Source organism: Eretmochelys imbricata, chromosome 11 (genome assembly GCF_965152235.1).
Source record: "Eretmochelys imbricata isolate rEreImb1 chromosome 11, rEreImb1.hap1, whole genome shotgun sequence".
Lineage (NCBI taxonomy): Eukaryota > Metazoa > Chordata > Testudines > Cheloniidae > Eretmochelys > Eretmochelys imbricata.
The window spans coordinates 52,172,929-52,192,435 of record NC_135582.1 but is presented as its reverse complement, the minus strand read 5'-3'; the positions used below and the strand labels follow the sequence as shown (position 1 = coordinate 52,192,435).

The 19,507-nt window shown below is 39.7% G+C and overlaps 2 protein-coding genes across 5 annotated transcripts in view; one reads left to right on the top strand and one right to left on the bottom strand.

Annotated features, from left to right (window-relative positions):
* The window catches only part of OSGEPL1 (O-sialoglycoprotein endopeptidase like 1), a 52,578-nt gene that overhangs the window by 12,105 nt on the left and 20,966 nt on the right, over window positions 1–19,507 (top strand). For 2 of the 4 annotated variants that reach the window (XM_077829379.1, XM_077829380.1), the window contains exons 7-9: window positions 1,827–1,957; window positions 2,151–2,222; window positions 4,498–4,549. In XM_077829379.1, the coding sequence (XP_077685505.1) occupies window positions 1,827–1,957; window positions 2,151–2,222; window positions 4,498–4,549 (255 nt within the window). Of the gene's footprint in view, window positions 1–1,826; window positions 1,963–2,150; window positions 2,223–4,497; window positions 4,550–6,275; window positions 8,587–19,507 lie in introns of those variants that run through there. The other 2 variants (XM_077829381.1, XR_013347432.1) reach the window with 2 other exon arrangements.
* ANKAR (ankyrin and armadillo repeat containing) overlaps window positions 5,592–19,507 on the bottom strand; it is a 47,289-nt gene continuing 33,373 nt past the window's right edge. The window contains exons 23-24 of the mRNA XM_077829372.1: window positions 6,369–6,415; window positions 5,592–5,839 (exon numbers count right to left, since the gene is read on the bottom strand). Coding sequence (XP_077685498.1) covers window positions 5,592–5,839; window positions 6,369–6,415 — 295 coding nt within the window. The remainder of the gene's footprint in view (window positions 5,840–6,368; window positions 6,416–19,507) is intronic.

Here is a 19,507-nt window from a genome sequence, read left to right as displayed (position 1 = left end):
ACTTACCTTTTTACCTTTCCATGTGTTATAGCAACTTAATTGTAAGTGAAAAATTTCTAAATTAAGCATAAAAATGGTTATATGCCAAATTCAATAAAACTTCCATTAATATTCTCCACCATACAAGGACATACATGTCCCAGAAAGCAGAGTTTTCCAGGACTTTTACTATTGGATGCATAAAAAGATGACAACTTTCAATTGACTCTGGATCTGTGATGACAGAATTATGTGAATTTTTTTTTTTTTTTTTTTAAAGAATGGTGTCTTTGCGTGGTACATAGGACCAGAAAGTCATCTAGCATTGCAACAGCTAGCATTTTTACAAGACACTTAAAATATATATTTAAAACATTAAATAATTTCATAGACTCATTTGAATTAGATTCCCAGCACACACGAGCACTGATCCTGATTGAGAGCTCTATGCGCTATTTAATACAAATAATCATTGCATGTGAATAAGCTAATCCATTCCTAAATCATCCCTAATACATGGGTATAAAGTCTAGCTTTGAATATATAGTGATGATTACATGGCTTGCTATTCGTACCTTTTAGCATTTTCTCTAATAGCTAAAATGTGCCATGCTACAATTTACACCCATTACTTTTGTTCTGTCCTACTTGAATAATGAGATTAAGGCCAGCTGGGATCATTATGATTATCTAGTCTGACCTCCTGCATAATAGAGGCCCTAGAATTTCACCCAGTAATGCCGGATATTTGATAGCTGCCCTACTTACACATGCCTTTACATGCTGTTTTTGTAGATAGTAATATCTGTTCAGTAATCTTTTAGGCCTGGTCTATACTGCTGCTTGTAAGTCACCCCCCCGGAGTGATGTAGTTTACATCGACCTAATGTGGTATCTACACTGTGCTATGTCGGCGGGAGATGCTTTCCCACAGCTTAGCTTCCGCCTCTCGGGGAGGTGGAGCACTGAAGTCAACAGGAGTGCATTTTGCCATCAACTTATCACATCTTCACCAGATCCAATAAAGTGATGCCACTGCATCAATTGCGGTGGCGCCAATTTAGCCTGCCAGTGGAGACAAGCCCTTAGTAAGAATACAGACACACAATTCTCTTATCCTCTTCTATTCTATTAGGTCTTAATTTCCCTATTTATTATAATTGGTTGCTGTCTTTGAAATTAGGGGTATGGTACAGCTTCCATATGAGGAGAGATTAATAAAACTAGGACATTTCACCTTCGAAAAGAGACGACTAAGGGGGGATATGATAGAGGTCTTAATTGGTGTGGAGAAAGTGAATAAGGAAATGTTATTTACTTTTTCACTTAACACAAGAACAGGGACCACCCACTGAAATTAATAGGCAGCAGGTTTAAAATGAACAAAAAGAAGTACACTACACACAACGCACAGTCAACCTGTGGAACTCTTTGCCAGGGGATGTTGTGAACGCTACAGCCATAACAGGGTTAAAAAAAAAAAAACCTAGATAAATTCATGGAGGATAGGTCCATCAGTGGTTATTAGCCAGTATGGGCAGGGATGCAACCACATGCTCTGGGTGTCCCTAGCCTCTGACTGCCAGAAGCTGGGAGTAGATGACAAGGGATGGATCACTTGATGATTACTTGTTCTGTTCATTCCCTCTGCAGCACCTGACATTGGCCACTGTCCGAAGATAGGATACTGGGCTAGATGGATCATTGGTCTGACCCAGTATGGCCTTTCTTATGAACTTTCTTCAATATCTTCATCAAGCTTTTTGTTGAACTAGTGCACTGTCAGCTATTCCTTATTTGTTTACCTTTTGAATGACTTTTGCCTGTCTTTTAAAAATTGTTGTCAGGTTGTATCAGGAGGAGTTGCAAGTAACCAGTATATCCGAAGAGCTCTGAAAATTGTAACAGATGCAACTAACTTCAGTTTGCTTTGTCCTCCTCCCAGACTCTGTACTGACAACGGTGTTATGATTGCATGGTGAGCAAAGACTGTGTTTCTATATTTTTGTTTTTTAAATGTTCTATAAAGCAGTGGTACAACATGTGAAAAACCAGTTGATGTAATTGTGTAAGAATTTCTGCTTATTGTGATTAAGCCATGTGTCATGCAGACAAAAAGACATTTGTATGGTAAATAGGAACTGCATTTTACGTTTATGTTCTCCATTTAGGAATGGCATTGAAAGGATGCGTGCAGGCTTAGGTGTGTTACATAGCACAGATGGCATACGCTATGAACCAAAGTAAGTGGCACAGCTCCTACCAATCCATTTTCTCATATGGTCACATTGCACTTTAACTTCCTTCAGTCATTTTAATTTAAGCCTCCTTCAGTTATACCATCAGATTTTATTATGTGAAATTTCTTGTGATGTAGTTGTGCTTTTTAAATATCAGTAACTTTTAACTCCAATTATATAAGTACTTAACACTTATTTACCCCTTTTGGGGCATAGATCTCAAAGCACTTTATGAAGTTGGATAAATATCATTATTCCGATTGTTATATGGGGAACTGAGACATGAAGAGGTTAAGCAACTTGCTTTTATGGTCATTCAATTAATTGGTGGCGGAGCCAGGAATAGAACTAGAACTCAGATATTCTGTCTCTGAGCTCACTGTCCTATGCACTGAACCCTGCTGCCTATTCATGATCAGCCATCCAGTGCTACATTCAGACTGGGTTTACATTCCTGAGATGGAATATCTGTTGGTGGAGGCTGCAGTGGCACACGGCAGTCCCAACCTATTTTGCTCTAAGGAGCTAGAGACAGGTTAGCACTTTTCCAAAATTGGACACCAGGCATGTGAAGGATATGCTGACCTCTCAGCTGCCTCTTCCAGTGGGGATGCTGACAATCCCTAGCCATTTAAAAAAAAAAAAAAAAAAGCAGGCTACTCCTCAGCATCCTGTTGGGAACCCTGAGGGATGGCAGCAGTAGACACCCTCTCAGCAAAGCCACACTGAGCATCAGTCTGGCCCCAGGTCTTTAGACAAAGCTAAAATACTGCTTTATAACCAGAATACCTTCAATAAAATATTTGATGTAGAAAAGTCTGATAATATAAAATACTTCTACTGCACTTTACAGACATTAGTATCCATGGTTTTATGAGGTTACGTAGGTTTTGGAAGGAATGGAAGTGGGGTTGAATTGAAGCAATCAGCTGGTTTGCGGTGTTCAAGAGGCAGGGGAGGGAAGGGGAGCCTGTGTGCCGAGTCCTCACTCCTCCCCCTCCCTCCTGAACATCACAAGCTAGCTGATTGCCGCGGGCAGGAGGCAGGGGGGAGAAGGAACTGATCCGCAGGGTCTGCCGGCGGGCGGGAGGTGCTGGGGGGGGAGGGGCGGGGGCGTAGGGGAGCTGATAGGGCGGCTGCCAGCTGTGGACAAAGCAGGCAGCCGAACGACATTAGAGCAAAGCATTGCACAACTTTAAATGGAGCATGTTCTGTTATTGAGCAGGGACGTAAGATTGAAACAGTGTTAAGCGAGAGGACGTTAAGTGGGGAGTTACAGTATTCACAATTCCTCACCTCAGTTAGAGGAGATACACTTGCGAGGGAAGCTGAGAAAATATTTCTCCTGTAGAAAGAATTTGCTTTTCTCCCCCATTTGGAGTACATTGGGGCCACTTCAGCAGTTAGAGATACTCAGGGTACAAGGAAAGCCCATGTTCCTTTTTTCCTGTGCTGGCTGCAGGAAGGAGTTGGTAGAGGAACTTTTATGCCAGCTCTACACAACTGAGGGATCCCTCTACCCTGGGGTAGTCCTCCCGTGACTGGACAGGACAGCTTTATTATTTGCAGAACATATGTGGGTTAATTCTGTGCCCATAGATGTCTGTGGAAGTTCTGCCATTGTCTTCATTGGGACCAGGATTTCACCCCTGATGTCTCACTTACCCCTGACATAACCAGAGACAATTCTCATTGACTTCAGTAACAGTGCTGCCCTTTTAATTTCACTTGGGCTGAGGTTTGGTTTATTTTGCTAACAGACTGACTTTTGAAAGGACTCTCATTTTATGTTTCAAAGACGAGTTGACAGATAAAAGCCTAAGTGCATATGCATAGAGATCACATTTCTGGGTAGAGATGACATGTTTCTTGTTCTGGGCAGATCATTTGTGTCGAGACACTTAGTAGACAGTACTGAGCTATTAATATGGAAGGAAAGAACCTGCAATACTTTACTCACTGTCACTGGTGAAGGGGAATGCTATAAAAACGTTATGGGTTAGGTGAAACTCATGTACATCATCATGCTATGAACAAGGAAACTCTTTCATAAACGGGAAGTTGGACAAAATAAAATAAAGAAGGTGCTGTATAGATATATGTACAAATCTTCATTGCCTGTATAAAGCTCACAGGAGTCAAGCACCGAATACTCTCTCATAATGCTAAATACTTTAAATAGGTAGCTTCGTAGTTGAGTAGATGTGTACCTTTATTACCATAATTATAAAAAATTGTTTGTTAAAAAATAAATAATACAGTGCTTGTTATATTATAGAGCTTCTCTTGGAATTGATATCTCAGAACAAGTCGGAGAAGTTGCCATCAAGGTACCAAGTCTAGAAGTCTCCCTAAATGAACTTGAAACTATCAACTTATAACACATCCAGTTTGGGAATTATTGTTCATGGCTATTATTAAAATGTTTATGTTTCTTAGTCTCCTCTTACTAAGATGTATCTGACTGATATAAGCACCCTTAAGGACAGCTGTGCTATTTAGTAGTTAGAACAGGGAGCTGGAAGTCTGGAGATTTATTCTAGTCTGATATACCACTGACTCCTTGCATGACCTTAGACTTATATGCCTTATTTTTCCCATGTGTAAAATAGGAATAATTTAATAGTGCAGTAATTACCTTTGGAAAGCACTCAGTTAAAGATCTCAAGATAAGTGAAAAGTATCAGCCTTAATTATTATTAACTATATACTCAAATATCCTTTTGTAACACAGAACAACATTTTATAGCAGGGCTTTGGAGCTCTGCTCCAGCTTCAGGCAAAAACCTGCAGCTCCACTGCTCTGGAGCTGCTCTGCGCTCCAGCTCCGGGCTCCGCTCCAAAGCCCTATTTTATAGAGGCAAATTTTCATAGCACTTCAACATTTTGGCTATATGAATCCATTGATCTTAAAACTCTGCACAACATTTTAAAAATTTACCCATAAGAGTGGATATAGATTAGTCTGAGAGTGCTTATCTGAAGATAGAAGATGCAAGTATGTGTAGCAGCTATTTTGCAGCTCTTGTATCTAGTAACAGAAGGCATTGTATGATTAGAAATAGAAGCTTAAATTCACCCAAATATAAAACAACCTGCACACAATAGCCTTAATTGATGCCTGTGATGATTTTGAAATGTATTTTCAATGCATTTATTCTTTACTACTGCAGCAAATTTAATTCTTCACAGACAGACCGCCTCCTTCCATCCCACACACAACTCTCTTTTGAAAAGAGTTCAGGTTTCCAAAATTAGGCATCTGTGTATTAGCAACAGACATCATGAAATTCTGTTTTGAAAGACTATTCCCAAACCTACAGGATGTTGCATGGATACAAATACTTATCTGCTACTTTGTTAGCACTGGACTCAAGCTTTCCTTCCTGGTGAATTAAGCCGGAGCTTGCTGACATTAAAAATTCTGGGTCTTGAAACTTTTGTGATGTCTGAAGTTGCATGTGCAAATGAATGAAGTCCCATGGTCCGGCTATGGGGTTTGTCTGTAGTTCTGAGTTTTCCCATTAAGTGAGCTGATGTAGGCATTAAAAGAAGAGAGTCCTTTGGATGAAATTTAGCTTTCAATTGTCTTCTACCACTACTACTACTTCGTGATCTCTCTGCAAAATAAAAATAGTGTAATTTGTTTTACATTTATATCATCACAGAATATTGAGTGAATGTCCTTGAACATTGTGACCTAGCATATTTGTGGCTTTTTAAAAAAGAGAAGACCACAAAGTTAAGTTGAGGCCACCTATGACAAACAGTAACTATTTTACATTTGTAACGGAAACTCTAAGGTGCCACAAATACTCTTTTTCTTTTTATAGATATAGACTAACATGGCTGCTACTCAGAAATTTTATAGGTTCCTTACATTTACCAATACTAACTAATTAGCTAAATTAAAATAATTGAGAATTCTAACTAAAGTCATCTGCCCACAGTTTCAAAGTTAGGAAATGGCATATAGTACATGTAGCTTCATTATGGAGGTAATTTCTAAAATAAGTTAAATGTATGACTACGAATAAAATTAATTGTCTTTTGCAGAGTGTTTCTGCAGATCCCTGTTCTTGGGATGTGTTGACAGCTAATTAATTAATTCATCTGTGAACTTCAAAGTAAGTTAAATACATTATATACCTTTAGTATAGGTTGGAACTGCAGGTGGTCCTCCATTTATCTCCAAACTGTAAATAAAATATTAACAATTTAGGAATTCATGATCATTAAAGCACTTCGGTTTTTCCTTGGACTAATAACATGAAGGCCCCGGGTATTTTTTTTTTTTAAATATATTTTCAGCATTTCTTATGAATTCACAAAAATCAAACTCATTTGAGTTCTAACTAATATGCATTGATAAATATATTAGATTTTTGGCCTATAAACACATATATGATTAGCTTTAAGCACATGAGTAGCCTCCTTGAAGTTAATATCTTTATATCTAGGCATATAAACATTTTTAAAATCCCAGTATCAGAAAAAGTTACAAATACTTCTTAATTACTAATTTAGTACCTCAGTTTGTCTATAAAAGTCAATATTATAATAATCTCGCAGAGATGTTGAAAGACTCAACTACTGTTTGCGAAGTAGTTTGAGATTCTCTAACTAAAGCTGCTTATTAACTGTTGTGAGAATTTAAAAAAAAATTTAAACTCAAAGGATAATTAAGAGGGTGCTCGTTAGACTCCTAGGTGGACGTGCTGATATCTATATGAATTCTCAATGCTTCTGGCCCATGTCACTTACTGAAAGAAATATGATTCAGTATCCTTTTTTACGTCTTCGTAAATTTAACAAAAAAATAAAATCAAGGAAGTATATCAATAAAACTAAACTCCCATCAATATTACTAAAATAAACTAAGCAATACTGTTATCAAATCAAGATCAAATAAATAAATTAGTAATATTGGATTAAAATCAAATTATCAGATTAGTTAAATCATTAGATTGATACAACTACTAATCAAACCTCATAAGTCCTAAGAAGTATTCTAAGGAGGTTAGCTGTCTGTTTAGTTATAAACCCCCAACTAAAGAGTTATACCAGAGGTAATGAAATATGAATTTAGACTTGGATGAATATTTTATACTGAAACCAAGTGATTAATGTATACACCACAATCTCAAAGCCAATTAAAATTTATATTTCAATTCTTATGTGGTGGATAACCCCTTCCTTCTCCGCTCCAACACAGATAATAACAGGCCTTAATAGAACATTCTGATAAATAGGAGTTGTCAAACTTCTGATTAACAGTTTACAACCGGCAATTTTAAGATTCTTAGTACACAGAATACAGAACACAAGTATTTCTATGAGGCAGAGTTTAGAGTTGTTTAAACCTGATGAGCTTTTTTTTTTGTGCCTTCTCTGTGTGGATTTTACAGATGCTCATGTACACAACCACAGTGCCACTTCCTAAAATTAAAAAAATAAAAGGATGGGACGTTTCCCAGCAAATAAAAACAAAAGGGGAAAAATTAGATACTTAAGAGAATGGGGTATATGAACTCTTAAGATCTCACAATCTTCTGAATTTTTCTGACATAGAAACTAGAATTGCAGATGAGAAGCCAGAGGATAATGTTGCTGAGACAGTACCAGCAGACTTTCAGGTACAGGAAGACTTGTCAAAGGCTAGTATAGCCTGTTATTTGGTGATGTGATTTCCTTCCTCAGAGGTGAAATCTTGGAGTTCTGGAACATCAGTCTTCCTTCAGATAGCATGTTGACCTAAAAGGAGCAAAGGCCCCTTGGCCTTATAGTTGATTTTTCTGGTTTGCAATTTTTACTTACCCCACCTTACAGCACCTTCCTTGGAGGTCTGCAGGCAAATCGGGTATAAAATACACCTTGGATTCTGACAGCATGGTCTAATCAGGTCAGAGTTAGGTAATATTTAGGCTAATGTCAGTTTGAAAAGGTCCTACTTAACCAAGCAGTTTAAAAAATATATATATTAGTTGTGGTGTACCACTTGCACTGTGAATCCATGATACTCTAAAATACATATATAAAAAAAGAGATTCAAGACCACTTCAGAGGATGTTAACGTTCCGCTGCTGAAAAGGTCTTATGCTGACATCAACATACAGAAAATGGGCCTTACAGATAACTTATTGCAAAGAGCCTAGCAAACACAGAAGCCACTCAGCATGTATCCATCAGCATTCAACAACATTAAAAATAAATGTGGACTTCTTATGACCAGATGCCCTTTTTTTATTTTTGCAAACAAGACAATTTAGCAATCTTTATCTACTGGGTTATAAGTCATACAGAAAAGATTACTTTAAAGCTTACCAGATGGAACTGATTTACGATAAAAAATAAAGCTTAAACAAGGTTTGCATTCTCTTACTCTTTCAAAATATGACACTATGGGTGTTACAGAGTTTTATGGCCACTTTTAAAGAAAGATTTGTATGGTTCACCTACAGTTCTACCACTCACTAATAACATCTAAAACTTACAGACATGCACTTTATAGCACCACCACCACAAATATATGTGTAAGGTGGCAAAAGTCCCGTTGACATCAATGGGAGGAGAATTAGGCCAGTAATGAGCTATTTTTAAAAAAATCCCAGCCATTCTTTTTATATCTTAAAATACACACACATTTCAAAAATCTCAGTTTTTAATAAAAGAAAGGATTGTGGCTTACCCATATCACTCTCTAGTTCACTACTTTTGGTCATGGAACTAAGACGTGTGACATCAGTCTAGAATTTGGTTAATAAATCCTTGTTACAGGTGCTTCATGTGTGAATTAGAGAGCATAATGGTCAGTCCTTTACTGCAACATTATTACAATTCTGAAGGAGAGGTGAGATGATCAGCATACATTCACAAAGGATACCACATTCAGAGAATTACAGTTACAGGAAAGAATCCTGTGTGTATACATTACTTTCTTTAGGGTCCAATCCTGCAGTTTATCTGCATACAAAGCTCACTGAGTTCAGTGGGAGTTCTGCATACAAAGCAACTGAAGGATTGGGCTCTCTGAGATTAAAGGGGAAATCCTGCTCCAAGTGAACAGTTGAAGTAAGTGGAAGAATCAGGAAAGAGAAACCTGTTTCATTGGCAGAGTACAGAACCTTTCCATAATTGCCCCAGTTCTTCCAGTGGCTATAGTACCTCACTCTGCATCGGGGGGTTGCCTGGCAGTCCAGAGTTGTTGCAGATCCACAAGGCATACCACTGCCACCAAAACCTTCTCCATACTGAGGTTGAGGAAACCCCTGCAGAGCTGTTCTCTGCAAGGTATAGGGGCTGCAGACTTCCATTGCTGGCTTTCTACATCAACGTCCCAAACTTCTGCGTTGGAACTATACTGATACCAGTATGTTCAAGGCCATACTCTGCTCCTACCTGGACCAGAGAATTTATCTCTAAAAGACTAAACAATTACTCTCTGTAATGTTACAAAACTATATGTAGAGGACTTACTCATTTATCCTATCTTGGTTTAGATTTTGCAGGAGTAAGCAGGAAAAAAAATGCTTAAGGCTTGCAGACTTTTTAGGTGGCAATGCAAAGCATTTGGAACAATGCACCAATAGCCCTCTCTAGTCCTTTAAACATGTCAGTGTTACTTGGGACTCCTTAAAATCTTTTTTAAAATTGTACTGTGCACAGAATACTGGATGTGCTTTATAAAAATATGAACAAATAACACTGCTAAGAGATGCTCAAAGATGAAAAGCGACAGGGGAGTTACAGTGAAACTACCTCAGCATACACAAATCCTAGACTGACAAGAAAAGGAAATATCTACATGTGATCCCACTTAACACAGAACGTAAGTGAAAAAGGACTTCATACATATTGGGTCAGTTCCATATGATCTCATCACTAAGTTAAGTATCCTTCATGTCTTGCTTTGAGAGAGATTCCAGAGAAGCAATAGACAGCTACTCTTCCTCTTTGAAGCTGCGGGTTTGCCAGCGTTTAGTGGGAGCATAGGAGACTGTCTGACCTGTGCTATTCTTTGGCTATTCAGTTCCCTCTTTCTCTTCCTCCCGCTCCCCCCCCCCCCACATCAATGTTTGAGTTTTTGCTCCACCTTAATGATTGTTGAAGATTGAGTCTAATGGTTGAGAAAACCTTTTGTCACTGCAATTTATTTTAATAAGGGTGGATCAATTAAATTTAAATGTGGCTACTAACACTGTTTTATCTGTGTGGCCGGATAGAGGCAGCTGACGTACCTGAGGAAATGTGGATGCTCTTACTTAATGATAAAGAATTTCCCTTAGAGAGGAGGTCAATTTCCCTGTAATAAATAGCCTACAGGAGGTTTTGAGCAATGTTGAAGGGAAGACCAATTTTTCTGGATTAAAACAAAATCATCCCAGAAAAACAGCTTCAAAATAAAAGTTTGAGTTTTTTGCAGTAGCCAAACAGGCAAAACGTGCAAAGTTGACAACTTGAGCTATCTGTGAGAATATCATGTTTCAAATATGTCAGGTGTTTATTGCTTTGGTATTTCTACGATTCCGAGACTTCAAGGCCAGAAAGGACCATTAGATCATGTATCTCACCTGTGATAGTGTAAGACAAATACATTCTGCCTACCTAAAATTCCTTTGTAGATTTAATACTGCAGGTAGCTGCATTTCAGTGTTCGGTGCAGTGACTCCTGCCTGATTTATAAAGTTAATTGAGCACATTCCAATTGAGATAAAATATTCTGAAGAATGCAGGCTTTCATGTGTTCTTGATGAGAAGATATTTAGGATTGACCTCCCCAGTTCACATGGAGCCTGGACTTGTAAGGACATCAAGGGTTCTTTTAGGTCTGCTCTCCAGCTCATCTGCATCAGTTGTAAACATAGTTGAAGGCTGAGGAGCTTGAAACTCATGCTTTTAAACAGGTTGTATTACTATTGTCTCAGAGAGAGTCTGGAAAAATTCTGAAAAGAACTTGAGCAAAAGTGCCCATGCAAAAATACCCATCGTGTGCAAGTCACAGATTTCTGCTTATACATATCTTTGCATGCTTGCAAACTCAACTTGCATATACACTATATGTATTGCATGTATATCATGGTGCACACAAAAGCATGCATGTTTGTTTTAAGATCTGTGCCTGTGTCATCTGGATACATTTCTGGAATTTGTGTAGTCCAAGATCTTTGAAATGTCAGGGTTTTTTTGAGAATAAAGATAAATTATTGTATATACTACTATGCTCAAAGATATACCTTGGAGTTGTAAAATCTATGGCTCACTATTAACCCCCATTTCATCACCGTACCTCTTAATGAAACTTTCAGGCTCTGTTTTATCCTCCTGGCTAAAGTCATTCTTTCCTATACCTGTGTAGACGAAAAGCAGGTCTGGCCAATTTCACTTCAACGGGTGTGCAGAAATTACATGTAAACTGGAATAATATATTGGGAACCTTAAACACACATTAATATACTGACTTTGTGGCTACTTTAGATGCAGGGATATGTTGGAAGAAAATTCAATAACTATTCAAGGATGTTAAAACTATAATAGGTGATTTATGGAGAAGAAATTTTGTAGAGTACTTCTGGAGCTGCAGGGAGACAGGAGGAGGGGCCTTTTATGTACCTCTCTAGCACCCCGAGGAGCTTGGACTGATTAACACCAGCTTCTCAGGGAGCTTCCTCTTTCCTGCTGCTTCCCTGAACCCACTTGAGGAGAACAGGCACTCAACTGAAGTAGTAGGAGCCAGTTAGGCCTTTAACACGCTGATATCTTCCCTCACTCAGGCCCTACTACCAGCCTGCTTATTTGTCCCCTTCAATTGAGTGTTGAGAGCCACTATAGCTGGTACAGAACAGCAGTCATGAGTGAAAGAGGAAAACACCCCTCTGGGGCAGCATTCAGAAAAAGCAAGCAAGCAAAGGAAGCTTTTCTATCTAAGCAGGAAAGAGCAGTCCTGAGATACATAGACACAAATGTTCACGGTGAGACTTCTGGCCCCAGTGAGGAGGAGAGTGGTGAGGAGATGCATGATCTTCCGGTTAGTCAGAGTGGACGAGACCTGGCAGCTACTGCAGCATCCATATTTCCATCTCAAATGGATGTAACCATGCACATTCCTGAAAACAGTGTAGATCAGAGAAGAGTGTGGTGGAGTCGCAAGGAACAGCTGCTGCTGAGTTTAGTTTCTTAAGTCTAGACGATCCAGGACTGTGGACCCACTTGAGCAGTAGCCTGAGGGACTTCCTTGTACTGCATGGGCCACAGCAAGTGAAAAACTTCATGTTCCCCAAAGACAATGAAAATAGACGTTTCCATCCAACACATTACTGGCGTGAAATCCCCAATGGTGACAAAGTGGAGAGGCCATGGCTCATGTACTCAAAAACCCAGAATGCTGCATACTGTTTTTGTTGCAAACTCTTCCAGTCTGATGTTCCAGCCACATTGGGTTCTACCGGAACAAAGGACTAGAAAAATCTGACTAGAAATCTGGCATGCCATGAGAAGGCAGAAAATCACCAGAGAGCATTCCATAGGTGGAAAGAGCTTGAGATGAGACTAAGGTTAAAGGCCACCATAGATGATCAGCATCAAGAGAAGACTGCATTAGAGTCTCTTTACTGGCAAAATGTTCTGAAAAGGCTCATTGCCATGGTGAGAATGCTTGCTACCCAAAACCTAGCACTGCGTGGCACTTCAGATCAGCTCTATGTGCCAAAAAATGGAAACTTTCTTAAAATTGTGGAGCTGATGTCAGAGTTTGACGCTGTACTCCAGGAGCATCTAAGAAGAGTCACCACCCAAGAAATGTACTGTGGCAAATTGCTGGCACTACTTTGATGGGTCTCACGCTTTCTCTTCTTGGGGATGGTTCAGGGCACCGTTTCTCACCCCTGAACTGCCTCACTAGTGTCCTAGAGGAGGGGAGTTGAGAGGGAGGGACCCGGGCCCACCCTCTACTCCGGGTCCCAGCTCAGGGGCCCTAGGGATAGCGGTAAACCTCTTGAACTAGCAGTTCCTTCCCCTGGACTACTTCCCTCTCCTGTCCTTCAGCTTGTGGGGTTTCCTGCCCTCCCTCTGCACAAACCACACATCCCTTTACCTAGGGTCTTGGTCTTCTTAGCCCCCCCACAGCACTTCTCCAAATTCTCCTCTGCTTCCCTCCAAACTGCTCTCTGCTCCAACACCAATCCACTGAGTGCCACATGATGGGAAAGTCGATTGGAGGCGATAAAGCCTATCAGACACCAAATTGGGAAGATAGATGATGCCATAGTTGCCATTATGGAGGATAATGCTATGACAGGAACTGTTCATGGGGGAACAGTGGCAGAGGGAAACGGAATCACCAGAAACATACATAACTTCAAATTTCTGTGTGGCTTAGTGTTGTGGCATGACATACTGTTTGAAATAAATGTTGTAAGCAAGAGACTCAAAGATGTTGACCTTGATATATCTGGAGCAATGAAACAATTGGACAAAGCAAAGTCATACCTACAGTCTTACCGGTCAGATGAGGGATTTCAAAATGTTCTGAAGAGTGCAGAGAACTTGGCAGAGGAACTTCACACTGAAGGTATTTTCCCACCCATTCAAGAATGTCACCGAAGATGACATTTTGATTACGAGGCAAGGGATAATCCCATAAGAGACCCCAAACAACAATTCAAAGTTGAATTCTTTAACCAAGTGCTAGATTGTGCAATACAGTCAGTTGAAGAACGTTTCATGCAGCTCAAGGAACACAGCAGTATATTTGGGATGTTGTATGATATTCCAAAACTCCTCACTACATCTGAAGAAGACCTACACCAGCAATGCAGGGCACTAGAGACAGTGTTGACACATGATGACATGCACGATATTGATGCGAGTGATTTAGGTGATGAACTGAAAGCCCTTTCAAGATACATTTCAACTCCAAAGGCTGTTCTGGAATGTATGTGCACAAATAAGATAACCACCCTTTTTCCAAATGCTTTTGTTGCTCTGTGCATACTTCTAACACTTCCTGTAACAGTTGCCAGTGGAGAACGCAGCTTTTCCAAGCTGAAGTTAATAAAAACACATCTACACTCCACAATGACACAGGAGAGGCTGGTTGGCCTTGCAACCATCTCAGAGCAAGAGCTGGCCCAGACTGTGGACCTTCAGAAAGCAGTTCAAATCTTTGCAACCAAGAAGGAATGGAAAGCACCACTTTGATTATTCAAACAGATAAAAATGCCAGTGTTTACTATGCAGACAAGAAAAGTTACATTTGCTGTTCAGGTGTTTGAAAGTTGTGTTACTTAAAATTTTTGAATAAGGCATTTTAAGTTGTTAGTTCTCCTTTATTGGGGTAGGTAGCAGAGCAGTACCATGAGAGGAGTAGAACAGGAAGAAGGCAGAATTGAGACCTTTCAAAGTTTTGGCCCAAGCGAGGGGGCAGGGGGACATCATTTGAGCTCCCCGTCTCAGGTGCCAAAATGTTGTGGGCCAGCCCTGGGCAAAGCCTTGGCTCTGCACACCCAAATCTGTCAGCCACCCAGCACAGCAGAGCTAGCACAGACCAGGGTATATACTGTACAAACAAAAGTGCTGATGCAAATTAATTCTCCCATGGGGGAAAGGGGGAGCCTGCTCTCCAAGTAATAGTCTGCACCCGGATCCACAAATAGACTTAGATATTGCATTGGTCTGCACTGGAAAACATAACTAGACTCCATAAACCCTGGATTAGTTGCCTAGGCTATACAATACCGGTAAAAAGGTGCCAGAGAACGGGATCCACAAAAGCCAGCATGGTAGGTAGAGAGCCACCTAAGATAGCCCATGGAAAATGCCAACAAGAGGTATGTGTCCCTAAATCCTGTCCTTCTCCTGGAGTTAGGTGCCTCAGTCTGCGCTGCAGGAAGGCATCTCTCTCTGCTTGCAATCCACAGCTGGGAACCCCTCTCCTCGAGTCAGGCACCTAAGCCGTTTCTTCCGAGATAGGGAGCAGCAAACACTTAAGTCCACACAAAACCATCAGGGGAAGGAGGAGTACTCCCTTAAAATGTTTAGCCCAGTGGGAGATCATGATTCAGTTCCCCCTCTCTGCCTGATGAGAAGGGATTTGAATAGGATTTCCCACCTCTCAGGTAAGTGCCTTAAGCACTGCACTATAGAGCCATTCACTCACTCTCTGATCGAATTAATATCTAATTCTACAAAGTGGAAGTGCTTCAATAAAGAGATTGAGGAGAAGTATTCTGAGGTAGATCTCTCTCAACAGGCAAAGGGGGGAATTAAACTGAAATTAAACTAAAATTAAACCCACTTCCAGGTGACTTTCCCAACCGCTAGTCTAAACATTATAAGGGAGGCCTCCTCACCCCATCCCACCCATCCCCACCTATTTTATGCGGAATGCTCAGAGCAAGGCCTATTAGACTGAGCCCCACAGGCCAGATAAGCAGGGCAATACCTGTCTTCACCTGCTTTGATGTTTGCGCTGTGGCTTATGAGATAGATGCCTGAGTGCCTGCCTGAAGCAACAGTGCACATGCCCAGCCTCTTAGATGCCCAGGAAGCTTTTACAGCCAAAATTTAGGCACTGAGTGAGTTTAGGCACCTACGGAGTTAGGTAGCAGCTGAGCTAGGGTTTTATGGATTGCAGTGGCACCTAAATCTGGGGTTTAGGTGCCTAAGTCCCTTCGTTGATCTGGGTCCCCATTCCTGCTTTGCTCCTGGGGCAGTGCAACTACACACTGTCTCTTTCTCAGGCCAGATTGTACAGTTACAATCCAGCCCACAGTGGTTGTGCCACTTTATCACCTTAAGTGTTATACACAACACACAAAATAATTTTACCAATTCCTCATTAGATAAATAGAATGCTGAAGGCAATTTTTCCCCACTTGTTCTTAAGGTCCCAATCCTTCAAAGTACAGAAGGCATTGAGAACCTCATAGCATCAGGCCTCTAACTCTGTTTGGCAGCTATTAATCTAAGTCTCTTTAGACACAGATCATTATATTAAACCATTTACATTAAAAACAAAAGTTAGTGTGATAACAAGTCATCACATTTAGTATTAGAAACATACAAAATCGACACTAATTACAGAACACTTAGCTAGTTTGACTATCTTAACTTTGAATTTCAAGACTTTCAGAATTTGGTGTTTCTTGTAAATTTAATCTTAAAAATTTCTTTTTTTTTTTTTAATTTAAAAAATTCTTGAAATTCAAAGTATTGATATATGGCTGAAACCTCATCACTACCACATAGGAGGGTTTTGTGTGGGAATAATATATTTAATTTATATTTGTTACATGTTAGTTTAAAGCAGTGTTTCCCAAACTTGGGACGCCACTTGTTAAGGGAAAGCCCCTGGCGGGCCCGGTCGGTTTGTTTACCCACTGCGTCTGCAGGTTTGGCCGATCTTGGCTCCCATTGGCTGCGGTTCGCTGCCCCCTGGCCAATGGGGGCTGCAGGAGTTGTGGCCAGTACATCCCTCAGCCCGCGCCACTTCCCGCAGCCCCCATTGGCCAGGCACAGCAAACCAGGAAAGGAGGGGGATTCTATCAGAATCTTAGTTGAAGTCATCTACAAATTGTTTCCATGTATTTTGTCTTATAAGTCTAATGTTAGAGTCTCATTCAATCCATTTTCCATTTATGTCACAGTCTGTTCTTGAACAAAGAATGGTATTTTCTGATTCCAGTCTGGAAGCATGCTTTTATTTTATTTATTGAGACATAAATTTAAGCACTGCACTCTTTTACTCAAATGTTCCTTTTAGCTTTAAAGTATCACTTAGAACTCAAAATGAAATGGTAAGGAATTAAGTTACATGGATATTTTAACATCAGGCAAATCACACTGTTTAGATTTAAGTATGAAAGCGTAACAGCTGTTAGAAACGTAAAAATTACATGGAAGATTATCACCATACATTCTAGGAATTGAGTGATTTATGTAATTCTGGGAAAGAATTCTAAGAGAAATATAATCAATGACAAGATTGAAAGGAAGCATCACTGTACAGAAGAGACAGTGTATTTATCAGCATTCCAAACCCTATTACTGATTCTGTTTCCTTTAGAATTCTCTCTTTATTAGCCTGAATGTGGTTATGATATTATAGTTCCTAATCATTCATGCAAGAGTTTGACTATGAAAAGCATTTCTAAAACTCTTTGTAACCATGGATATAGTTTGTCAGATATATTTTCTTTATTCCTATTATGTCCTAGGTTTATTCGCTAGAATAAACTGATGTACAGTCCCATATCATACCTTCCATGAGAACTGTTTTATTGGATTGCCAGTTTTTATTTCCATAACTGGCTATAATTTATAGTAGTTTAGAATACAGCAAAAGCAAATCACTTCTGTAACATTAGTAGTGAATATAATCACAGAAGTTCTGTTTCAGCAGTGTTCCCTGAATATGCTTACTGCAACTTCTAGCATGGCTGGCTTGCATAGGTCTTCTGACACATGAGGGCCTGGCCATCGCTTCCTGTTACTCTGTGTAAATACACCTTGTAGAGGTGCACGATAACTAGGCAGCATTGTGGTGCTGAAAGTTAACGAGCCTGCATTTAAACTTTGATTCCTGTTTACAGCAACATTTGTTAAAACATTCTCTCTCTTCTCATTTTTATCATTGAGGGAAAGGAGTTGTAGGGTCTCTCTCATATCCACAACCCATCCCATATCCAGAGTTGGCGTAAGGGGGGCCGGGGATAGTCTCCCATTGCAACCCCATGTTGTAGAGGTGGGAGATAGGTTCCACCCTCACAACTGGAGGATAGGAGTGTGCAGCTAGTAGCTGCTGTCAACTACTGGTTTACTGAAACTACAGGGGAGTTCTGTTCTAGCAACAGTCTTCTTTTCTGCACTGTTCCCAAAGGGCTATGGTTGAGAGAAGTCTAACTCTTAACATGTTCTTGTGGTGGATTATTACGGAGCCAAATTTATCTTTAACTATATCTTTAACCATTTAATCTGAACTGTCAAAGATCATCCATTGGTCCTCTTCTCCCACAACCATCTGTACACTTTCTTCTATACCCCTTTATATATCCGGGGAGAAGAGGGGGACCTGTCATAATCTGCAGAGCCACCACCTTGTCCTCCAACTACCTCCATCACAAAAAGCTTAAAAAAGCAATACCAGCTGCATATGGCTAGGCAGATTACAGACTAAACTCACTACCTACTATGCAAAATATGCTTATTTTACTATTATCTTGTCCTCCCACTCTCTTCCTGCCCATCCATTTGTTTCTTCTGGCTCTTAAACCTAGATTGTGAGCTTTTTGGGACAGGGACCATCATCTTTTTGTTACAGTCATACAGAGCCTAGGACAATGGGGACCTTACCTTTGACTGAGTCTCAATATGCTACTGTAATACCAACAGTAAACTGAGTTCATTTGATTTCTAAATAAGTTATATTTTTAAGTTTTCATTTCAGTATGAATGTCTTTTCTTAATTATAAATGTTGTTTTGGTTTTTTATATGGGATTGGAGATGCCCATAACTTACTAAATTCTACCATTAATTTTTTGTAGTAGCTCTGTGTATTGATTGGATTTTTATAAATATAAATAATAAAACAGAGCATTTAAATTTGATGTACAGCTTTTTGACAAGGAGCTAAATTTTGCCTCCATGAATGGCCCCACAATGAACACAACCCAATATGTATGCTAAAAAAACAATATTAACATACACCCATTTTGGCCAGGAATGAATTCTGTCAGGAGATTGCCCAATTTGTGGAGAGTGAAGGGGGCCAGTGTCGAGTCAGTTGCATCTATTCAAAAATATTTGTAAATCATGCTCCAGAACAAACCACCACTATTTCTGTCATAGAGGACCTGTGGGTTTTGGGGAAGCATGTTAGGGATGTAAAACTTCTGCTTTGCACTCCCTGTGCCGAGCACAGTATTCTGATTCATGCTAATGCACAGGGTCCTGCCAGAACTTGCCCAAGCTTATGACTTTGGATTTTGTCCAATTGACTATTTTGCCTAAGATATTTGCAAATGATATTGTTACATTAATATTTTGAGAGTGGTGTTACTGGTTCCTAGTATATCACCTAGATTTTCACATGAGAAAAAAGAAACCATCTTCTAAAGCAGAGATAAAGTGTATATATATTTGAAATATATACACAGAACATGAGATTATGCTTGATGAGAAGTAAGGAAATATTTGTGCACAAGAAAGGATACATTTTCTTAAAGTTGAGGCCAACTTTCACACATACATGTACCCACTTTTGCCAAAGCAAATTGACTAACTGTGTCCACAA